Source organism: Camellia sinensis, chromosome 7, assembly GCF_055761805.1.
Source record: "Camellia sinensis isolate YWXY chromosome 7, ASM5576180v1, whole genome shotgun sequence".
Taxonomy (NCBI): Eukaryota; Viridiplantae; Streptophyta; class Magnoliopsida; order Ericales; family Theaceae; genus Camellia; species Camellia sinensis.
In genome coordinates, this window is record NC_138967.1 from 86616682 (window position 1) to 86641454 (window position 24773).

Below are 24773 nucleotides of genomic sequence, written 5' to 3' on the forward strand. Positions count from 1 at the left end.
GGAATAAAAAGTCAACTTTCCACTCCAAGAACAACGTTCTGGTTTTTGGGGTTGGACGAAAAATAGCGGCTTCTCAATGAAAGGTATTTATCCAATCTTAAGATTTCACAAGTTTCCCTTCAGACTCAAAATTATTAGAATGCCAAATGGCAAAGATAAAAGTATTAAAATTTAGGTCACTCGCAACTCTTTTGGTAAACTATCAAAATGTTGAATTTTGCTTTACTTCCATAAAAACCTTTCAATCACTCAATAAATTTTCTCATACCTCATGATTTTACTTGCACAGAAACTTTCTGGTGTCATGATAGGTTATCGAGGAGGGGGTGCATGGCCCCTCCAAGGTAGGTGTACATATCTCTGCCCCTTCCTCTATAAATTTAAAGATTCTTCTTTTAGTAACTTGCAAAATGAGTACGAAATATGTTTGAGTTGTTTTGGGCAGTTTGATTTGCATGAAGGGTGTTTAGTTCTTTTCCATTTTTTCTTGAATTACTATACTGATTTTTTCAGCTTATGCAGAAAATTTTAGTTTTTCATATCCTTTTTATAATGGTGCAGATAAGTAAAATGCTTAAGCCAGACAAGTGGCAGGCCACCTTTGACAGTGATGGGAAGGTTTTTGGTTTTCAGAAAGCACTGAAGTCAATTATTCTGGGGGTGAGTTGGTTTTTTGTTGTCATATATGAATCTTCACAAGCTAGTGCTCACTTGACTAGTATAACAGTTGCATCATATTTTTGTCAATCTCTCTCAGCATCTGATTAACTCATTCATTTTCTATGTGCCGGCCTATAAAATATATTTACTGTGAACTTTAACTTTTGTCCCACTTTGAGTTTTTGATGTTGTTGATTACTTAATTTTAGAAATGTGCTTCAACTGCAAACAAACTATTAAGTCTTAAGGATGACATGATTCAATATGAATATGGAAAAAGGATATTACTGACTCTTTCTAAGGTGTGTGATGGCGCAACCCTTAACTAGATGGAAGCCCATTATTGGATTTGGAAGCCTAGGGTGTGCCCATAGGTTCATTGCATTGTCTGAAGACATTTTGGACCCACAAATGTAATTTGTTGATTTATTTAGTATTTTAGTAAGATTTAATTATTTTTTAGTTAGGATTTTTTAATTATGTTTCCAAATAATATTAGGCTTTTGATTTTCTAATTTAATTAAGGTTGTTAAGCTATGAACCATTGGTTTCTCTTGTTGTATTAGGCAGTTCTGTACTAATAATATTGTTAATGTTATAAGATTTGGCCTCTTGAGTGTCTGTCTTTTCTACACTATACTACATCATTTTGAAATCAGAGCATACCTCGATCCCCCATCTGTTCCATTGCTGATGTTTTCGAGCACTATCTGGTCCATCACAACCCTTCTCATTGTGAACCAGTCTCACAAAGCCTAAAACCAGTTGCATGAAGCCTCAACCCCATCTTCTTATCATCGTGATTCCGTCGGCACTGCTATAGCCTATTGTTGGAGAATCCAAGCTCTGAAATCGGCAAACACCTCTCTGACCTCTCGTTGAAAGTGTGCCCTCGATGACTCTTTGCGATCATTGCCGCAAAGGCCTCAATGAAGTCATTGCTGGTGGAAGAGTTGGAGACGTCACGGAGAAGACAACGTGATTGTGTGTTTACCCTAGATCAACCTGACCCAATCAGCTTTATATCCGTTTGACCTGACCCAAATCATTAAACCCACAACCCAAGTCTAGCCAAACCAAACCAAAGCCTTACCCAACCCAATACAAGCCTGGCTCACCTCACCCTCACCCTAACCCTAACCCCAACCTAAACCTAGATCCGACCTTAACTGTGGTGACTGTTAAACTCAAAATTTGATACCTCATGTCTCGAATACCAGGAGTTGAAGAAAACATATGAAAGAAATATTGACCTAGGTACAAGTTGCTTTAAAAGAATTAGCAACTTTTTTGGTAGGCAAATGCAAAGATGAAGCCACAACTAGTGGACTGTCGGGTGCTCTTCCACCTCATACTGTTGGATATGGATACCGACGAATACCAAAGAATCATTGCTTGACTGATCTAGACAAAGGTGACAACCTTCAAGTTTCTGATTTTAGTGGAGATCATGACTGTGAGGTATGGATACATAACTTAGAGTGTTTCTTTTGTTGGTTCCAATTGACTAATGAAAGGGGTTAGTTTTTGCCGAAGCAAAACTGAAGGGTACAACTAGAATATGGTGGACCAAATATTAGCTTGAGCATCATGCTACCATTTGAATATGGGATGATATGAAGTTACAAATTGATTTTCAAGAATGCAAAAGAGGTACTTAATCTACTACAGAATATTGGGAAAACTCAACTCTATATGCATTTGACAATGATTTTCCATCTGGTTGACATACAATTTCCCTTGTAGGCCTTGGTGATTTTATGAATTGTTAGTCGCTTGGTCACGTGGTTCTCCCATCATTTGATATAGGAGCAACATAAACTATCTTTTGGAACATTGTAATCTTCTCATAAAGTGCATTAGACCTCAATTGTACTTCATGAGGTCTAATGATCCACTGCTATCCTGATCTTGATGCTTTAACTAAAATGTTGGATACAATAAATAAAGCGGTGGTGTTCCCAAGCAAAGCCATATACACCTTTGGGAAGTTGTGGTATAATCTTGTTACCTTGGCAATACTTCTCATGGTCACCTAGATGTACTTATCCTTGTCAAATTTGTGGTCACTTGGATGGTACTTCTTGCAAGAGGCAATACCTATCTAAAGGCGATAAACTTTGTTCTATCGAGAGTACTAGTGTATATATTTTCTCTCTATTTCATGATTTGTGCTACTATGACTGGGAGATTAGAATTGCTGCAAAAGAATTTCCTTTGGGGTGGTCTAGAGGACATTTAAATATCACCTTATTGCATGGGATACTAGTTGTTCTCCTATGAAGGATGATTGGGAATTTAACAGATTATGATACTTGATCAAACCGTTTTGCGCAAGTGGTCAAAGAGAAATGGTGTTTAGGAAATGATGGTGGAATGCAAATACAGATGTGGTGTTGGAGAATTTACATTCAGGTTACTGAAGAATACCAATGGGATTGGTTTGTGGAAGGGCATTAGGAAGGGATTGCAAGATTTTTTTATTAATGTCAAATTCCTAATTCGAGATGGGAGGTGAGTAAGATTTTGGCATGATGTGTGATGTAAAGACATTTCATTATTGGTGCCACTTCTAGATTTATATTCTATTGTCACTAATGAGAATGTTTTAGTGGCTCACTCTTTGAGGATTATTGACACAAGGATTTTTGGAACCTTTCTTTGTTCAGGTACCGGAAGATTGGGACTTGGGAGATTTGAATGAGTTTTTTGATGCTTTGTGCAAGGTGGAGGTAACTCCTAGAAAATGGGGATAGAACGATATGGAAAGGCAATAACGAGAGACTTCCCATGATATTCTTGGAAGCTACATGGGGAAATTTTGTTCTTGAAGGAATATTTGGAAAGTGGGTGCTTACTCTGAGGCGACGTTCTTGCCTTGATGAAGCATTGGATTATATCTTCACTATAGATAATTTCAAAAGAAGGGAAAAGATGCTTACTAAATTGGTGTTGCACGTGCCATAGATGGAAGGAGAAAGAAGATCACCATCTTTTTTCATTGTGATGCAGCAAGGGAGCTTTGGAGTTTGTTACTTTGTATTTTTGTGTTCATTTGGTTATGTCCTCATTAATGCTTTTGCTATATGAATCTTGCACATACACCAAACCAAAGTAAGCCTTGTATCCCAATCAAGTGGAGTCAGCTACATAAATTATTTTTCACCATTCTGCTCTATTCTTAGATGAGTTAAATAAATTTATATATTTTTTTACTATTACATCCTATGTCTATTTAGGTGTGAAAAACAAGCAAAGATCGCTCAAACGGTTATTTGGTCGCTCAAGCCATGTGTAATTGATATGGTTGTTTGCACACCAAAATATTTTATTTAAAACCAAGTATAAACAACTACTCTGTAGAATAGCGGTTAAGACCAGATGTCGATCCACAGGAACTAATGATGAATAATTTAATTTAGAAATTTATATTTGTTTGTGAATTGTGAGGTGAAAATTAAACTAATTAATTAAGCAATTAAATAAACAAAATAAAATAAATATCTTAGAATTTTGAATCCACCACTAACCTCATAATTGGGAGTAATTATACTTAGTCTTTAGAAAATCATTTATTTCGATACTGTGACGTAAGTTGATCAGAAATACATTGTCAAGAGAATTTATATATCAAAACCAGAAAGGCACGAGTCATCTTCGCTTAGCATGGCCCATCACCACTAAACTACGGTTTAATGCATGACCCGTCTTACTAGGTATAATATATAGTAGTGAAAACCATTGTATAACATGATTTAAATAAAATATTTATTGCACATAAGATCTAGAGTTATACAACTATATCCAAATCAAATTAAAACTAAAAATACTAAATACAACTTACCCTAATTATTTAGTCAGGGTTTCATCTCTACCCTACTCTCCCACTTGCCCTTTCTTTTTATTTTTCTCTCTCTCTTCCTCTCTTCCTTCCATGGGCCGAAGCCCTCTGCTCCGTTGAGCTCCACTCTTCCCCTTCACCTTCTCGCCTTCTCTTCTTCTTCTTTTATGGAAGAAATATCCTGCAAATAAAACAAACATGGTAATATAAATAATATAATAATATAATAAAAAATATATATATAATTGAGGGGTGGAGTGATTAGCCACCACCACCTTGGTTGTTTGTTTGTTTTTGTTTTTGTTTTTGTTTTTGTTTTTGTTTTTGCCTTTCTTTTTTTTTTTTTTCTTTTTCTTTCTTTCTTTCCACTTTTGGCTCCAATTTTTGTTAAGTGCACAGTTTTTTACTGTGCACTTTATAATATATTAATATATATAATATCTAAAATATATGGGTAAATTACACCGACACCCCCTCAGGTTTATGTTTAATATAGATACTCCCCTCACATTCGGGAAATTACATTTCCACCCTTGAGGTTAACAATTGCATTACAGAAACCCCCCTGCCGTCATATGGCCGTCAAAAGAATCTTGATGACATCAGCCAAAAAAAGTTTAATTGACTAAATTACCCTCTGTGAGACCTATACATCTTGTTTATAATTACCAATGTATCTTAAAAAACTCTGATGCATTCAATAGTCAAGTTCAAAATGTATGTGATACTTACATGTTGTCCCCCTACCACTGTTGAAGTAGAACCTCAACCACTTGCACCTCTTCCAGTTGGAATTCCACCACCTGCACCTCTACTACTACCTGTGTAACTACCACCAGCATCACTCCCTCTAATAGAAACTCCCCCTCCTAGGCTTGAACCTCTTCCACTTTCTTGGCTTATTGCAACCCCACTTGTTTGCCCTGTTGTAGAAACACTTGAACCACTAATTGAGCTAGATTTACCCTTTCTCTTCACAGGAGCCCTTTGACAAGTCCTTTTGTTGTGCCCAATTTTTTGCAAATGGCACATTTAACAGTGCACGACCTTCTAGAATCACTAGCTCTAGGGCCAGCTTCACCAGCTTCCCTTCTACTATTTGGAGGCCTACCAGGCAGTCTCTTAAGAACTGGAGGCTTCAAAGCTTCTTCTGAAAATTCATCCCACATACTCTCATCATGTATGGGATGAATAATATCCCCATATGCACCCAAGAACTTATGCCTCTGACAAGCTTGATCACAAAATGTTTCAATGTTCATTCTCCTTTGAGAAATACAAGCAGCTGCATGCTTGCAAGGGACTCCAGTTATATCCCAAACTCTACAACAACAGGACCTACTTAGAAGGTTTACAATGTGTACAGTAACACCTTCCATTACTTGATATTCATCTCCACTAGCAAATGTGATCTTACACGTCCTTGATTTGAAGACAACCTCATCTAACTTCTTCCAAATGGTAGGGGGTCACCAAATTTTCCCATGTAGCAGCTTTCTCAAATCTTTTATGCAACTTTCTCATTAATTTGGTCCTAATACTTTCCAATATTGTGACGACAGGTTTCCCTTACATTCCCAATCCAATTGTTAAATGATTCAAGCATGTTGCTGGTGATATGGTCACTTTTCACTCTAGGATCAAAGGTGTGTCTAGCCCAAACTTCTGGTTTCGAGTCATTTAACCATTTACTGGCTGGTTTTGACACCTCTTCAATTTGCCTCATAGCTATGTTGTAATCCTTCTGAGTATATGCTCTAGCTGCAGTCCAAAATGATCCCCTAAGCTTCAAACCAAGAAATTATGATTTAAAATTGTTGAACATGTGTCTGCAACACATCTTGTGAGTTGCTTCAGGCATGACTTCCTTCAAGGTAGGTTCTATGCCCTAATACAAAATAAAAGTGAACAAAGGGTTATATTATAAATGCATAAATTCATTAGACAAATTACGAACTAAATTATTTCTTTTCAAAGTGCATAAATTTTCCTTTTGGCCATCTGACATTATAGTCCATGGCTTGCTCTGAGGACCATCATCAATAATGGTGCGCAAATGGTACAAGAAGAATCTCCAACTTTCTTTGCATTCACACTCTACCATAGCATATGCTAAAAGAAATAGACCATTATCCCCATCCAAGGCCACGGCAGCCAGCAAGACTCCACCATAAGGACCCTTCAAATGACACCCATCCACGCCGATAAAAGGTCTACAACCGTCTTTGAACCCTTTCTAAATTGCTGCAAGTGAGATGAATATCCTCTTGAGCATAACTACATCTAATTTAGGACCAACTCTGTCCCTTTCAATTTTCACCAAACTCCCTGGGTTAGTATTCATTATTTCATTTGCATACTTCGGCAACTTACTATATGATGCAGCATGATTACCCTCAATTGCTTCCAATGCTTTCCTCTTCCCCCTATAAAGTTGCATTCTTGGGGCCTCCACACCATAATTTTCAGTCAACTCATTGTGCATAGCTTCAAGAGTCATCCCTGGATTAACCTTAAGGGTTCTTATGAATTTTTCTGCTATCCATGTTGATGTTGCTTCAAGATTCCTCTCTGCTCTCACACAAGTATGGTCAGGCCCTAATGACTTAATTTTGAAAGTTAATCCATCAGGAAGGAGTGAGGTATATGGATTCTCCAATTGCATCGCCTAGAACCACAATGAGCTGTTACTCTAACTCTCTCATTCTTCAATCTCAAAACAGTCCTAAAGTGGGAGACATCTTCAAACATCATTCCTTTCTCCATTGTAATTGTTTCCCCTTCTTTAATCTCAAACGTGTTTCCATTCATAAACCTATCAGCATTTATAGCTTGTACATCCTGGTTATCACTAGAATAGTTCCCTTCATCATCATTTGATTCATAATCTGACAATCCAGCAAGATCAGAACGGTTCCCATCATCCTCATGTAATTCTTCTTCAACTTCTTCACCATTCCATTCTTCATCATCTTCCTTTGAATCAAAAACCATGTAAACTTCTTCACCATCTTCACAGTCAATATTGTTATCATTACCCAATTCGTTCCAATCCACATCACTATAATCATCCAAATCCCTGAACAAATCATCAACCATACTAGGCCTAGATTGAAAACCCATAGCTGACCTACTATTGCTCCCATGCTGCAAAGGCATATTAGTCTCATGGGTCTCCTCGAAGCCCATAGGTGCAGAACTGTGTGCAACATCAAAATAAATAGGAATTTCTTTAATTCCTACATATAATCCAAACATTCCAAGGAGATGCTGGTCACATTTGATTTCAATCCTAACTTCTGACCTTGGTACCACATCATATAAATCCAATGCTATCGCATAACTTGCAGGAACATTACTTAATGCAATTTCACAACTATCAACAATTAAATCCATATGGTTGTACTTGTCTAGGTCTACACTTAGAATATGACTAACAGATCCTTTATAATGAACCACTATATCATGCCTCATTTCAGTAGCCATTTCCTGATACAACAAGTAAATAATAGACAAATCATTTGCACAAAAATGAGAATTCAGTTTATCCCCAATATCCGTTCAAAAAAAAAAAAAAAGTTTATCCCCAACATTGTACAAAATCAGTTTCCTCAACATTAATATGTTTGGTTTGATTTTCATAATCTGTTTTTGAATTTTTTTTAAAAAAACTAAAAACTAATTTATTGAAATAAAATAATAAATAAAAACCACTCATCAATTTCATATAGTTTTATATTTTTGAAAGAAAAGAATTCTCAAAATTTAAAAATATATACCTTTTTGGTATTTATTTTTGTCAAATTAATTTTTATTTAAAAAAAAATTAGAAAACTAATTTTGAAACAAAACCAAACAGATTATGAAATCAAGTATTTTTGTCACAACATTAATGAAATTACAAACTTCATACATAAAGCACACTAAAAAATTTGGTGATTTAACCAAAAAAAAAAAAAAAAAGAAAAAGAAAGAAAAAGAACAATCATTATAAAATCTGTTCAGAACTCAAATCACCATCCTACGAAGAACACATAAACACCATTATAGGTATATGGATAAGGTTTGTGCAAACCATAGTCAACAAATTTTGATAAGGTTTGTGCAAACCATAGTCAACAAATTTTGGGGAAAACGAAGTTTCCAGGCAAAAAAAAAAAAAAAAAATAGTAAAAGTAAAATTATAAATAGACCCATTTGCTTGTCTTCAACTTGTTAGTTCAAATCACAAAAACACCACATAAAAAGGCAAAAACCCAAAATGTTTTGAACATGGGTAGCAGTGTGCAAAACTTAACCAAAAATTTATGGAGAAAAACGAAATCATACAAACTAAATTTCAATCTGTACAAGAAAACAGAGTACAAAACCCATTTTTGACTTCCCCCAAACCTCAAACTCATTTACAAAAACATAAGAAATTACTTACACCAATCGTTCATGGAGAAACCCCTTCGCAGAGAATACCTTGATCTTTGTCTTCAATGAGCCTTTGCCATCTGCTCTCTACACTCTTCTCTCTTTTTTCTAGAGGCTTCTGAGTCTCTTCCGCCAAATAGGGCTTGTGGTAGGTAAAAAAGATGTGCTGAGATGATAAATAAAATCTCCATTATTTTAATATTTTATATGTATAAAGGTTAAAGGTAAACATGTCATTTTAACTTAAAAGCTAACATCTTCAAATAATTACACTGACAAGGGAGGTCAGTGTAACTTCCTAAATGTAAAGGGGGAAACTGTAATAAACATAAATCTCAAGAGTTGTCAATGTAATTTATCCAAAATATATTATTTACACTAATTTATGTATAAACACTAAAATATATACAGACACACAAAATCACACAAAATTATAAAATAATACAAATAAATAGACTAATAAACTATATGTTAGTGGGTCAAATGTGTAACATATAGGCTCCGATCAGTAATGTTTCTGCAAAAAATGCTGGATGTATGAGATGTGTGCTCGAGCGACAACTTGTTTGCTTGAGCGATGTAGTCGAATTCTGGGTTTTCCTGAACAAAATTTGAACTCCAAAACGCAAGTTTAATGCCAAAAACCTTTGCATGACATGTTCTAAACCGCATAAACACCTTCAAAAACATGAATACAAAACCCACTTCAAACCCCATGTTCAAAACTTCATGAATTCTTCACAATTGGAACTCTAACCTTTATGCATGTATGAATTATTTCCAAATTCTTCTTCATAATTCTCAAAACATGAAATTAAGCTTCAAATCAACATGATTCATGAGTGCATGTAGAATTCAACTTCTAAACTTAACATAGGTAACAAAACTCATGATCAAAATGATGATTCTACACTCTTTTTTGCAAGTATGTATGAATTGACTTCAATTTCACAACCCTTAGCTCAATTCTTATATTTAATCACATTATCTTCTTGAATTCATATGTCAGATGAGTTATCATCAAGAATTGAGGTTGAATTTCATACCTGGAGCCTTGAATTACACTTGTTCTAGCAATTTTTTGATCTCTTCTATTCAATCCTTCAATCTCTAAGCCAAATTCTTCAAGTTCTTCTCTTTCTCTCTAAATTGGTCTCACTATCTCTCCAGAGCTCACTTCTAGCATAATTTTGAGTTCAAATTATGGATTAAGCTCTTAATTTAACATATATATAGGCTTGATTAACTTAGACTAATCAAACAAGCTTAAGGTTAACTAATTTCACTTAATTCTCATTGATTTAATCTAAATCAAATTTTAATCAAACTTCTCATTGGGCTCTAAAAGTTATACCATTCTCCTTAAACTAATCAATTTCGGTTTCTGAAGTCATTAAGGCCTTCAATTTCAGACTTCAAACAGAAATCATAACAAATATTCCAACAACGAACAGATAGGCATTCAAATACACATTAAACACATAGATCACATTCAAGATTAAACAGATATAAGTATAATACGTGATGGGTTGTCACACGAACACTCATAAAAAAAGCGTGTCTAACATTTCTTCAATGTGTCTTAATTAAAATTTTGGTGACACTTTTTAAACTCTCCAAGCACAATCTATATGATGAACCCCTTCATGGTAACAATTTTCAACATTCTTCGAGATGCAATTTTGCACTCTAAATATGTTTTGAAACATTGATAAGATGAATACATCATGTGTATTTCAATGTTCTAGATTGTTTTGCATTTAATTTTAGTTAGTGTTATGTTACTTTTGCTTATTACATTTGAATAAAAAATTCATATATTTGACATATAATAAATATAAAAATATAAATTTTTAATGTATACTAGGCATGTTATGTTCTGCATTTTTTTCAAATCGACCTGTAGAGTGTCCATGTTTTTGCTACTCAGTCAGCCCCGAATTAGCTGTGATTCATTCATCGAGCTATCACTTGACTTGGTCAAGGCTCAGCTCTCTGAGTGCAACCTACCTCAAGAGTTTGACGGTGCGGTTTGCTGAGGTGCCAATACAAGCCCTAGAACTCTAACTTCCAATTCACAAGTTCCCTAGTGGTGCTGAGTGGGATACCTAGGCTCTGTGCCAAGCCTAGGTAGCACATTCAATGTGCTTCATTCTGGATGGAGGTCGAGAAACGCTTAAGTGGACTGTGCGAGTGCGAGGTGTTGGGTGGAGTTTGAGGTTCCCAGGTGCAGAAGTTGGCCTGTGTATAACCTTGGGGTGATGGCACATGGAACATGAGTCTTGTAGGAGATGCCATCCAAGGGGTGATGTGACGGTGCCATGTGGCAAAGTTGGACCCATGTACGTACAATTGATAGAATTGATTTAGCTGCTTCCACTTATCATTAGTTTGGCTTGAGTAGTTTTGCTTTGCATTTCTTTGTTTCACCTTATATAATACTATTTATTTTCAGTCGAAGTTCTTAGCTGTTATATCCATAGGAAATGAAGTTGCTCATTTAAGTGGCACACATGGGTTTGGTTCTTCAAAGAAGTCTGAGCAAGAATCTGTTTTCTTTGTAATTAAATGCACTTACTGGTACTTAAAGAAGTCTGAGCAAGAATCTGTTTTCTTTGTAGGGTGTGGATCCATCTATAAGGCCAGAAGTTTGGGAGTTTCTTCTGGGATGTTACACTTTGAGCAGCACTGCAGAGCATAGAAGGCAGTTGAGAACTGCCCGGAGGTGTAGGCCCTTTCATATTCTACCGCATTATATTGCAGATAAATTTTCTATTGATTTCATGCTTAGACCTAAACCTGCCCACTTGGTAAATGATTCTTAAGAAAAGATGAAATAATGCCATAAGAAGCCCATTTTAGGAGTTCCATGCATCCTTAGGGGAGGATTCGTTTGATGATGTTCATTTAATAAATCTTATCTTGTGTTGCTTTGATATCATTCTGCAGTAAGAAAAATGTCCTATTCCTTTATTTCTAATCTTTTTTACTATGCCAGGTATTTATTGGACAGTATATAGACCACTGCACATATATTTGTATCTCAATCCTGAATCTATGGGAATCGGTTTCCTTAACATGAAATGAGGGATTCCAGAAATTTTATGAAACCAATGAATGTATGTTAATGTTATGCTGTTTGTGGACTACATATTGGTCCGGAAATGATGAAAATACTTTGCTCAAAGCTTTTTGTCAGTTACAACATCTTATTTGGTCATGATTTTTAAGGAAGTAACTGAAGGAATTGAAGCAAAAAAGGAAAAAATTAACTTGAAGAACTTGCAGCTATAATAATAAGCTATATACATATATATATATATATATATATATAAGGTAAATTTCACTGACCTCCCTTGAGGTTTGAAAAAAAATATAGTAAGCCTCAAAAGTTTGACTCAAATACACTTGCTTCCTTTTTGTAAGGGTAAAACAAGCATCAGTAATGCACGTGGTGTACGAACACATGCATAATCAAATGTAAAATATATATTTTAGTGAAAAAAGAGATGACAACATCATTTTTCATCCATATTATTAACAACGTGATTGATGGTAAGGGGGCAACATGTTATAAGAGTGAGCGCAGTGTAAATGTGTCAAACTTGTGGGGCTTCTTGTATTTTTTCTAAACCTCAAGGGAGGTTAGTGTAATTTACCCCCAAAAAAAATATTGTGGAAAAGCTGGTAACCCCTTGGAATTCTGTACTATCTTGTAATTTTATTTAACAGCTTTTTCAAAACTTTAATGCAGGGAGCGTTACGGAGATCTTATCAATCAATGTCAGATGATGCATTCAAGCATAGGTACAGGTTCTCTTGCTTATGCTGTGGGGTCTAAAGTCATGGATATGAGGACAATGTCCAAAGATGGTGGTAGAAGTGAACCTCAGGTCAAAAGTAGACATGCTTCAGATAATGCAAAGAGATTGGAGAATTACTGTGATTGGGATAATAATTGTACAGACACACCATATGCATGTGAAGGGGAAAGCTCTAGTGATTCAGCTGACCTTGCCAGTGTTAGAGGGAGCACGGATAGTGCAGCATATGACTCCTCTTGTTTTATACCTACTTCTGGTCCATACAACTGCCATTCCCCCAAACTTGGGAGTGAAGCACATGGATCACAATATGTAACTGAAAGTTATTTTGATTTTCCGCCCTTACCTGTTACAGATTTGTTTGAGAAGAATGGCAAAGATGGGAAAGGACGTGAATTCCATGACAATAGACTTTCTACACGGCGTAAATTGCAATTTGAAGATGATCATATGCATAGTTTTCAAATTAATAACAATGTAGATCTAATTATGGAATCAAATGGTTCCTCATATAATGATGTCTCACGTCCTATTAACTGTGAAATTGAGATGGTTCATTCTGATGCCCATGATCCTGCATCATCATGGTCCAGTAATCTGGAACATAAAACAGAGATAATTAACGAACTAAGAATATCGGATGTGCCAGATACACCATCTATAAATGCAACCACGTCTCAAGGGGGGCCTGTTAGTGAGGACAGAGTATCCGAATGGCTTTGGACACTGCATCGAATAGGTAAGTTAGCTCTGCATTGTTCTCTTTCCGCTCATAAGAATTAGTGATTGTCACTTTTTCCTGGGGTTCGATTTTCTTGTGTTCTAGTCTGACAAGTTTACTGTCTTTTTAATTTTTTTCCCCCAGTTGTTGATGTGGTCAGAACAGATAGTCATCTTGAGTTCTATGAGGATTCAAAAAATTTAGCTCGAATGTCAGATATTCTTGCTGTTTATGCATGGGTTGATCCTGCAACAGGGTACTGCCAAGGTTGTGGCCTTGTCTTTTGAATGAACCTTTTTCTATTACCACCTTTTTCATGCAAAGCTCTAGATGAGTCTATAATGTCAGCTTAAACCATCAATTGTAGCCTGTTCTAATTGAGAACTTGATTTTAGGTATGAGCGATTTGCTTTCGCCCTTTGTTGTTCTTTTTGAGGACAATGCTGATGCTTTTTGGTGCTTTGAGATGCTTTTAAGGAGAATGGTATATTTGAACTTGGGAGATTTCTTTTGCATAAGATATATCTTAACTTGGAGACTTATTTTACTTGAACAAGTTTGATATTCTTTCACTTATATATACTTTTCACACCTCTCCAGCGTGAAAGCTTTCAGATGGAAGGACCAACTGGTGTGATGAAGCAGTTGCAAGCACTGTGGCGTATCTTGGAGATCACAGACAAAGAAATGTTTGCTCACCTTTCACATATAGGTGCTGAAAGCCTTCATTTTGCTTTTAGGATGCTGCTGGTACTCTTCCGCCGGGAGTTAACTTTCAATGAGGCTCTTTGTATGTGGGAGGTTTGTGCTTGTAGTTGGGCTTTCTCACTGGTTAATTGGTGTGGCTACGGTGCAAATTTGTTATGGTAATAGCATAATAGATCTGAAGATATTGAACAAAATAGCATTCTGAATTTCTGGAAGGGGCCACAATGTTTACTAGACTGTAGTAGGAAGAAACAGCGGCATTGATTGGAAACAACAATGCAGTTCATGCTATGGTTGCCAGCTGCATGTACTATTATGACAAGATTCTTGCGGGTTTTTTTTTTTTTAGTTTTTATTTTAAGAGCACTCTTCTATAAAGCATGTTGCATATATTATTCTGCAACCATGAAAGACCAACTCTTATTTGGGTGGCCTATTGCCCGGACCAAATTATTGTGAATAGACAAAAATTTACCCAAGTTAAAATGCAGAGTGAATTTAGAAGTGTAATTTCGTCTTTTCAAATATTATACCCTGGCCACGGCCAAGGCTGCGCTGGCAATAGGGCCATTCCTCTTATTTGTAGTCCAAAAGTTGGTAAACTTAGGATCAGTTTCAAAGATTATTTATCCATCATTGTTTGGAAGAAAAGAAATGTCAAGATAAAGTTGGTCAATGGCTTCCATTTCATTTTGTTATAGACTGTATTTAATGTAATATTAGGCTGTTAACTGACTAAACATATATTAGCACAGCCTTTAGATGGATAATTTATCTCCTGACTACCCATGCTCCCTATGCTTTTTGTGTCCTCTAAATGAACTGCATTGCATCACATTCCTTTAGGACTGTGTACAAAGAAATAAATAGGAAAAAGCTAAAAGAAATATTAAAAAAATAAAAAGGTGAAAACTTTAACCGAGGATTTTAAGTGAACTAATTAAAATCAATAACAATAGCTAGGCCTTTGTACTTCTGATGGCTATGATCAGCAGCAAATGATACATGCATCTGATGTCCTATATTTGGTTCTATAATTTTCTGGATTTAAATCGTGAGTTTGCTGTGTGGAACACGAACATGTTCCAATACTGGTACTGGCATTATTTTTTGACTAAAGAATGATATAGATACAAAGTGAATGATTGTTGTGAGACATACATTGTCATTAGCAATAAATGTCAGGACACCAGGAAAAACCAAAGAGTCTCGGGAAATGGATTAGATCTACTCACTTTCATCTTTTTCATGTTATGTAGACCAGATCTTATGTGCTGCTGTGACCCATGTCCCTAATGTATTTCATTTGGATGTTACTTTTTAAATGCAATTTAATAGTCAACCTTGATTGATGTTCGTATATTTATGTTTTATTTGTAAGTACATCTTCTTCTTCTATTTATTTTTTTATTTTTTTTTCCTTTTAAATTTTTGTTCTCACTGCAGATGATGTGGGCTGCTGATTTTGATGAATCTGTGTCTTGCAATTTAGAGGAGAACTGCCTGGAGCCATTAGTAATAGAGATTCCCAGGGAATCAGGTGCCGAAATGGGAGAAGAAAGCGTTGAGAATGTAAAGGGTAATATAAAAGGTGTCTTACAATCAAATCATGGAAATGGAGATCCCTCCATAGCTGACAGCAGTGGAATAAAATCAGCATCAACCCATTCCTTTTGTGGATTGACAAGAAATTTCTGGTCAAAAAATGATCGCTTGCATATGTGCACAGTAGTATCATCTAGAAGGAATGGTGATGATGAATTACCTGTCTTTTGTGTAGCGGCAATTCTTTTCACAAATCGTCAGAAAATAATCAGAGAAACCAATTCAATTGATGATCTGATAAAGGTAGGTCCACTGTACTAAATTTTCCGCTTTATACACTTGCGTTGAACTGAACACCCAGTTGACACATGTACTGTTATTTATTTTTTTCTTTTTCTTTTGTAATTCTTGGCTGTCAATTATTGAATGCCCATGATTTGCTAGCTTGAAGAAATCTGCCCCTGCCTTGTATCATATCCCGGGCTGGCCCAACCTTTGATGAGGCCTAAAGCGAAATCTCAATTAGAGGGTTTTTTATATTTAAATGTTTTACAATACAAATTTTGGGAGTTATTTAAAGCCTTTATGAGCGTTATGAAATGAAAAGAATTGAAAAGTACATACTATCAGATAAATATAATTTATAAATTCAAAGTAAAGATCGTGTCAAGAAAAAAAATGTGAAAATTCAAAATAAACTTGTAAAACATATTCTAAATTGATGTTTGCCTTTTTCAAAGTAACTCTTTTTAAATTAACAGATTGGATAATTTCAAAATTTGTGTAACAAATGATAGAGGCCTTTTTTTTTTTGGCAATATGTATAACATGTATTATATTCATGGGTTGAGGTCTTTTTGTTATAATGTTTCAAAATAAACCTTTTAAAAAATATACATATATAATTGTAATTTCTTTAAATTTAGGGGCCTTCTTCACAAATTGGGCCTAAAGCCTTTGCTTTAGTGGCTTGGCTATTAAGCCAAGTTCGATCATATCGGGGGTGGGGAAAATTAGTGGGTGATGAAAGCGGGGCGGGAGGCAGGTTAATTTTGTAAGTTGGAAAATGAAAATATTAGTTTATTATAATGAAAAATAAATAAATTATACATATTATATACATATAAATATAATCGGGGTGGGGTTCGGGCGGAACGGGGCGGGGAAAGCGAAACCCGTCACCACCCCACTTCTTAATCAGGGCAGGGGAAAATGACCATCCCTAATGTCAGGTGATCCTAACTAGTGTATGTATCAAAATTGCTTTCTGGTTTTATTTATCCAAAAAAAAAAAAAAATTGCTTTCTGGCTTTAATTTTTGTGCAGGACTGAAAACTAGTACTCAATTGGTTTTCTTGTTTATTTGATAAGTATGCAGCAGTGAGTGAAGTGCCACTATATGTCAAACTAAAACAAGAAAGTGGTAGAGGGCTAGGATAGACTGCAGTTGTAGTTTGGCCATTACCTCTGACAAAGTCGGCAAAGTTATACAAATGCTTGTGAAATCATGGGGTTGGTGCATATTCTAATGATGTGGGATATAGCCCTTTAAGTCTATAGCGTTTACATGCATTTGGGTACAACTAACCCATGAGCCTTGCTTTTTCATGGTCACCATCCTTGTTTGCTTTTCCAAGTTCCGTTCATTTGCAATATTCTTTTCCTTTTTTTTTTTAGTCTATACCATCATGATACAAGTAACCCTTTCCTTTTTGGATTCTTGAGAAAGTTTATTGTTTTAGAGCTTCATGTTTTTTCTATTATCTCGGTTGGTATCGCATTTATGATTTTATGATCTTCTCTCTCTCTCTGTCTCTCTCGCTCTCTCTCTCTCTCATGCACACACAAACAATAGATATATGTATATCGATTATAATTACTTTTTTACTTAATTTTTTTGGAGTGTCAGTGGTTTCTTACAAGATACCTCTTGCAGATATTCAATGATAGAATGCTTAAGATCAGGGTCAAGAGATGTGTTAATACAGCCATCAAACTCCGGAAAAAGTATTTCTACAAGGTTTGGAGCAGTTTATTTCTTCCATCTCTTTCATTGTATAGCCATTGTGATGTAGAGCACAAGGGCCACAACCTTAATTATATGGCCACAACCTTAACACAATTTTTATTAATCAAAGTCTGAATAATAATACAATGAGAAACCTATTATTTATATGGTAATAACCCTAATTAAATTAGAAAACTAAATCCTAATAATTTTATTTGGAAATTTGATCTCTAATAAAACAAAAAAACTAAATATTATCAGAACTTCTGATTAGACTATAATTAAATGGTGGATGCGCATGCCCATTCCGCCTCACATTGCCTTCAAGCATCCTTTCTAGGGGAATTATCATGTTGGTTTTTTTTTTTTTTCCTTTCCTTTTAATTAAGCCTTGATTAATTGATTCAAGCACCTTTTTTTCTTTTTGACTGGCGATTGATTCTAGCACTTCCTAGTGTTTAATGATGCCTTCACCCGTACTGTATGGATGGTGCCTGACTCAACAACAGTAGTGCCCTGCATCATCCTGTTTTATTTTCCATACATGATCCTTGTTTCGTTTGGACTTTTTGTACCAAAAATAGTGCACTGGCCTTCTATTGAACATGTCTTTTTCTCATTTTCTTTTTTTTAATTTTTTTTTTTTTTTTTTTATACGATTATGCATAACTAATGCATGCATCATTCATCCTTTTTCTTGTGTCACCTGCACAACATGCCATTGTTGGGTTTGTGGAAAGCTGGATTAGCATTAAAGACAAACTGATTGTTCCCTTCATCTTCATTATTATAAAATGCAATTTATATATAGTATTTATTTTTCTCCTCTATCTTAGACGCCTTTTTGAAATTTATTTTGTTTGAACCAGCTGATCAAGAGCAGGAGCCCTGCATCTCAGCACAATGACTAGGGTAGCTTGGTTTCCCATATATTTGTACGAAAGATGCTCAACTTGGCACTTGAGTTGGTAGAGCTGTAAATTCCAGTTTCAAGTCTGGGTGACATGACCGAATTTTGTTATTTTAACTTTTAATGAGGAGCATATAGTGAAGTGCATGTGCTGTTTGAAGATTCATCATTCATCTGTACCTAGAAATTCTCTTCCACTGCAGTGCAAGGTAATTACCGTATCATTCTGCTTTGCTTGCATTGTAAGTACACTCCATGCTGTTAAAAACTTCTGTACACAAGCTTTGTAATGGGCTAGATAAGCAAGAACCTTAAGGCCATATTTGTTTTGGCAGGCACGGCCTTGGGATTAGACTAATAATCTAACAAAATACATAATCTGATGTTTGGCTACGAAGATTATGGTTTAGACTAATAGTCCATTTGGACATGGTATGACCCATATGGGGAACTATTGAATCCCAAGAGGGAGGTGGAAAACAAAATGGAGGACTAAGGAGAGGTTTAGACTAGTTAGTTAAATTGCAAAATTGATGTGATTTTATTAATCCCTCATATTCCTGAGCCAATCGAATATGGGATCGGATACACAATCCAAAAATAATAATAATCCCAGGACTAAGAGCCCAGGAATGCTAATCCCATCTTTTCTTTTTTTTTTCTTTTTTTGAACTGAGTCCAAACAAACATGACCTTGGGTCAGCAGGTTCTCAGCCTACCAATTTGGCCATTGGGTTTAACTATTAATTTTCTAACCTAAGAATTATATTATCTTAAAGATGATAAGCATGGTTTTGAGAATAATATTTTGGGGTAATTGGATGGAAGAAATGATTGGGGAAAGCTTCGATCCTGTCTGTGTTCATTTTATATATCAACGATTTGTGGTGTAGTATCTACAATTGTTGACGTGACAAGATTGCTAGCCTGCAGCTGACACTTGTTTGGACACTTGCAAATGAGTTCATCTAATAACTACTTAGAAATAAAATGGATGCATGTAAGACAAAGAATGATAGAATTATAGATGAATGCATTCATAAGATGGTATGAGTAGGACCAATTGAAGATAAGTTGAGCGAGAACAAACTAAATGGTTTGGTTATGTACAACAAAAATGGGTAGAGACAATGGTGAAGAAGTGCAATAGGATAACGGTTAATTGAAATGCTATGGGGAGAGCAAGATCTAGATTGACATGGGATACTATAGTAAGAAGAATATGAATATAATTAATTTAATTAAGCATATGACTCTTGATAGAGCAGAATGGAGAAAAAGTTCATGTAGCCAACCACAAGTAACTGTTTATGGTAACAGTTGAGTTTTGTAATAAGTCAATAAGGTTGAATATGAAGATAATAGAAACAGAAAAGAGAGAAGAAAGAGCACAAAGTTCAACGGGATTCGGCCAATATTGGTCTACATCCACATACACAAAGTCTTGGGGGGGCAACATCTTTCATTCACTTAACTTGATACTCTTGTTCACATGATACACTATATATATAATGGAAGATACAATCAAATCCTTTCTGTTGAGGAATTGAAACAAATCAAAAATACAAAAAATCATGAAAACACAAATCATGGGATCTCCATATATTATGATATCTTCTATATCTTCTGATATTTTTGACAATATAATCTTTATCTCCAACACTCTGCCCCAAGTTGGAATATGGAACGGTTGTAGGGAAATGTCCTACTTGAACTCGAAAATAGGATGATCATTACAAACAACTACAATGAAGTTGTTGAAAGACGACAATAATTGTAATAACTCCCTTCATCGACAACTTCAATGAACATAGGTAAGGAATCAACATCTTGCAACATAGAAACATGCATTGAATCAATTATGATGCAGTAAGAGAAACCAACCGAGAGAGAGAAAGCAACAAGGTCGAAGTAACTGCAAATCACCACAAACAAAAAGGCCGAAAAAGGGCGTCTCACAAAGAATGCTACTGAACACATTGGTAGTCCAAAAACAAAAAAGAATCAAATACGTACTTATCACATCAGCACAGAGACCCTAAAAGGGTAGAGAAGTAACAGAAAAACTCAACGTATCATAGAATAATGCTACTGAACACACCGGCAGCCCCCCGAAACAAGTAAAAATCACAAAGTTTGCTTACCACATCAACAAACTAGTGGTCAACTTAAGGAAGAGGAAAAAATACCTTGATAACAAAAAATGTGGAGAAAGTACTCTGTCGAGAAACATGCCTAGGGTACAATAGGCTCTGATACCAAGTTGAATTTTGTAATAAGGCAATAAGGTTATATATGGAGAGATAATAGAAACAGAAAAGAGAGAAGAAAGAACACAAAAGTTTAATGTGGTTCGGCCAATATTGGCCTACATCCACACACACAAAGCCTTAGGGGGCTACATCTTTCATTCACTCAACTTGATACAATCAAATTCCTTCAATTAAGGAATTGAAATAAATCAAAAATGCAAAAAATCATAAAAAACACAAATCATGGGATCTCCATATATTATGATATCTTCCATATCTTTTGATATTTTTTACAATATAATCTTATCTCCAATAGTAACTTCCGAAACAAACTCATACATAGCCATGTTCCAGTCTTTGGAAATTTGGGGGCTGTCTCATGACCATTGTGAGAGAGCATTATACTTGGTTTTTGTTCCTAGGTTAATAAGACGAAGTATATCATGGGACAAAAATCCCAATTTTATATCCAGCCACACATGAAAGCTGGCTCCTATGTGAAGCCTGTAAATTGATCAGCAATATAATGCTGGCCCCAGTCTGAATACTGTTTGCCCTCATGAACGGTTCCTACAACTCCCCTCTAAAGATCAAATATTACAACAGATAACTCTATTTTTAGCATACATTTAGTTTATGCAAAAGGCTCATGATTGCGCATCCATACCTCTTTGTTTGACCTTAGGGCTTGAAATCAATTTTGACCTGCTCTTCTTTTGATGTATTGCAGCTGGGCATTATCATCTAAATATTATTCTAGCTTCACATCATAGAGTGGTAGCCTGATTTTTAAGCTATGTTACATGGACTTTTCAAGATAAATCAAATACCTATCGAGCATTCGATAGTTAGACAAGGGTGTGGGATATGCGTCCAATATTTTCCATTGGACACATTTATACTAGATACTATCATTATATGTGTACATTATTGTATAATGGCTATAAAATGAGTAAATATCTTTTTGACAAAGTATGTTACATATATCTGTGAATGAAATCCCACATCTCCTAGGTATTAAAGTAATGTGAAGTATGTAAGTGTGAGGGCACCCTCACCTCAGCAGCTAGCTTTTGGAGTTGAATGGGTAAGGTGCGTGTCCCTGGTTTGCACGTGGCAGGTGCCACTGAGTGAGCGCACTACATGTGAGGGAGGGTATGAAACAAAATCCCACATCACGTATGTACCAAAATAATGTGAAGTATATAAGCTAGCTTTTGGAGTTGAATTCTACCCAAGACCCCTTAAATTTGAGATTTGATGGGCCTGACCTCTAGATATGCATCCACACCCGAGGCCATGTAACATAGAATTTGAGCTAGCTTCTTTGAAACCAAAAAAAAAAAAAAAAAAAGAGTTGGCCTAAAACTTTGGCACACGCCCTTAATCTTTTGACTTTTCAAATGGCTTTTTCAGATAATCATGTTTGGCAACCTTGTTAGCTTTTAGGCTTTTAATGCAAAGTGACCAATGTGCCCTCTATAAAAATGCATTGTCATGAAAACTTTCTAATGGCATTCTCTCAATTGTTAAGGGAAAAATGTGGAAAATGCTAAACCACAACAGGTTTGGCAACCGTGGAAAAAAAAAAAAAAAAAAAAAAAAAAAAAAAATAATAATAATAATAATAAAACCTAAAAGGTGAGCTTCTTTGCTTTTTCATGGGCCATTGGGTGTGCCAAATGAGGCTAGGGCTGTTTGGCTGTTTGGGCTAAAATGCCAAAAAGCCCAGCTTAAAGTTGGCAGCCAATTGGGGTTAGCTGTGCAAAAAGTTATAAGTTTGTAAGTACTACCTCTTTCATCAAACACAATTCATTTTCCATAACCATTGAACCTAGGGATTGCCATTAGATGAATTCATGTAGCTGTGTTTTGGATAAAGTTTATACAAGAATGCAGTGCTTTCTGTCAGAATCCAAACCTTGATTAGTACTGAAGATTTTGTGACATGATACAATTTATAATATTTTTCATTTAATGGCTTTAGTCTTGAGTTGTAATGACTTCCTTTGAAAGAACATCATGAATTGTGGAATGACTCTTTTTTATTCACTGATGCCAGCAAAAGGACTGCAAACTGGAAAGTTTGCTTTTTGTCCCGCAAACCGGATCACGTGTACTTCTCTTGCAGTTGCAGGTGAGTGGAATATGATTTCTTCTTTGTTATATCTTATATTTGGAGAGCAAATTATGAATCAACAATTGATTGGTTTTGTGTAAGTGTTTTTCAGAAACAGTTGTAGTGAAAGTCACTTAAAATTTATAGATTTTTTTTTTTTTTTTTTGGTATTAGCATAATGATAATGGAGGTTCTAAGAATAGAACTATGTGGTGTAGTATTATCTACTGGAGAACATATATTTTTCATGGCCATATTTATAGATAACATTCTTTTTTCAATGGACGTTTAGTTCTTCTATCGGAATGAGAGTATTGCTTGCTATTAGCAAAAAATAAACAAATAAAATAATTGTAAGGATCTTTCCCCTGCATAACATCAACTATAGTTGTTAAATCATTCCTAGTTGCTGTTACGGTGCTTGTATTTTCTGGTTTGTACAACAGCAATTCAGGCAGTCTCTCTCCCTAAAGCTTTGAGACTGCCCATTGGCTAAAATTGACAAGGCAAACAACTTATTTGATTAGGGTAGTTGGTGAAACTGTAGCTATAGCTGTAGCTCCTGATCAACGCTGAGAACTGATTTAATGTTTAGCAACCTAAGAGAAGGTGGTGAGTGAACATTTTCGTTATTTAGGGTTGATTATCACAACAGCGGGAGAGATTGATGCAGATGTGGCCCATAGGATTAAAGCGGGATGGTGTAAGTGGAGAAGTGCGTCTGAGGTATTGTGCGATAAACGAATATCCACTAGACTAAAAGGTAAGTTTTATAGAACGGCTATTAGACCAGCTATGTTGTATGGGACGGAGTGTTGGGCAACCAAGAAACATCATGTAGATAAGACGAGTGTGGCTGAGATGAGGATGCTAAGGTGGATGTGTGGTAAGACTAGACAGGACATGATTAGGAATGAGTGTATTCGAGAATGGGTAGGAGTAGCACCGATAGAAGATAAGTTGAGAGAGAATCGTTTGAGATGATTTGGTCATATTCAACGGAGACCAACAGAGGCAGTAGTGAAGAGATGCGATGCTGTAACGGTAGATAGAAGTGTTAGGGGACGGGATAGGCCTAGATTAACGTTGACTAGCGTTATAAATAGAGATATGAATCTACTTAATTTGACTAATGAAATGGCTTTTGATAGGGCCGCGTGGAGAAGAAGGATTCATGTAGCCGACCCCATTTGATGGGATTTAAGGCTTGGTTTGGTTTGGTTTGGTAACCTAAGAGAAGGTGGTGTTGGTGAACTTGTAATGGGTTAGGGCATGGGCATTCGAATCCTCTAGAGTGAACATTTGTAGAGCGTTTTGTGGAGTGAATCAAAGCAACATCATTTTGATTAATGTTAAAATAATAATAATAATAATAATAAATTAAAAAAAAGGAAAGACGGAAAATAGCGGCCTTGTTTGGTTTGTTTTTCAGAAAAATTTTTGAAAAAAATTCTCTACAATCAAATTTTCAAGAGTAATCAAGCCAAACAAATTTTTTCAAAAAAAATCTCAAAATTTTGTTTGGTTACCTACATTCCAAAATCACTCTCTCTCTCATACACATCAAATCAATCACTTTTTTTTTAAATTCTCTACCCAAAACAATTTTTCAAAACTATTTATGAAAAAAGGCAAATCAAACAAGTTTTCGTACTTTTTATCTCAAAAACTACTCTACAAACACAAACCAAACACACTTAGCATCTTTGGTGTGCCCTCCTCGTTGGCGCCATCTCCAGCCAGCTCTCCTCTTCTTCCTCCTCCTT

General features: G+C 35.5%; 1 protein-coding gene across 9 annotated transcripts in view; it reads left to right on the plus strand.

The window, feature by feature from the left end:
* The window catches only part of LOC114323390 (rab GTPase-activating protein 22), a 43642-nt gene extending 20354 nt beyond the window's left edge, over nt 1-23288 (plus strand). For 2 of the 9 annotated variants that reach the window (XM_082878448.1, XM_082878449.1), the window contains exons 3-13: nt 562-660; nt 6064-6147; nt 11542-11645; nt 12675-13483; nt 13610-13732; nt 13861-13949; nt 14066-14266; nt 15620-16021; nt 17655-17738; nt 18596-18845; nt 22951-23288. In XM_082878448.1, the coding sequence (XP_082734574.1) occupies nt 562-660; nt 6064-6147; nt 11542-11645; nt 12675-13483; nt 13610-13732; nt 13861-13949; nt 14066-14266; nt 15620-16021; nt 17655-17738; nt 18596-18637 (2037 nt within the window). In that variant the 3' untranslated portion in view covers nt 18638-18845; nt 22951-23288. Of the gene's footprint in view, nt 1-561; nt 661-3329; nt 3775-6063; nt 6148-9324; nt 11263-11541; nt 11646-12674; nt 13484-13609; nt 13733-13860; nt 13950-14065; nt 14332-15619; nt 16022-17654; nt 17739-18595; nt 18846-22950 lie in introns of those variants that run through there. The other 7 variants (XM_028270983.2, XM_028270985.2, XM_082878453.1 and 4 more) reach the window with 5 other exon arrangements.
* Nucleotides 23289-24773: the final 1485 nt, after the last annotated feature.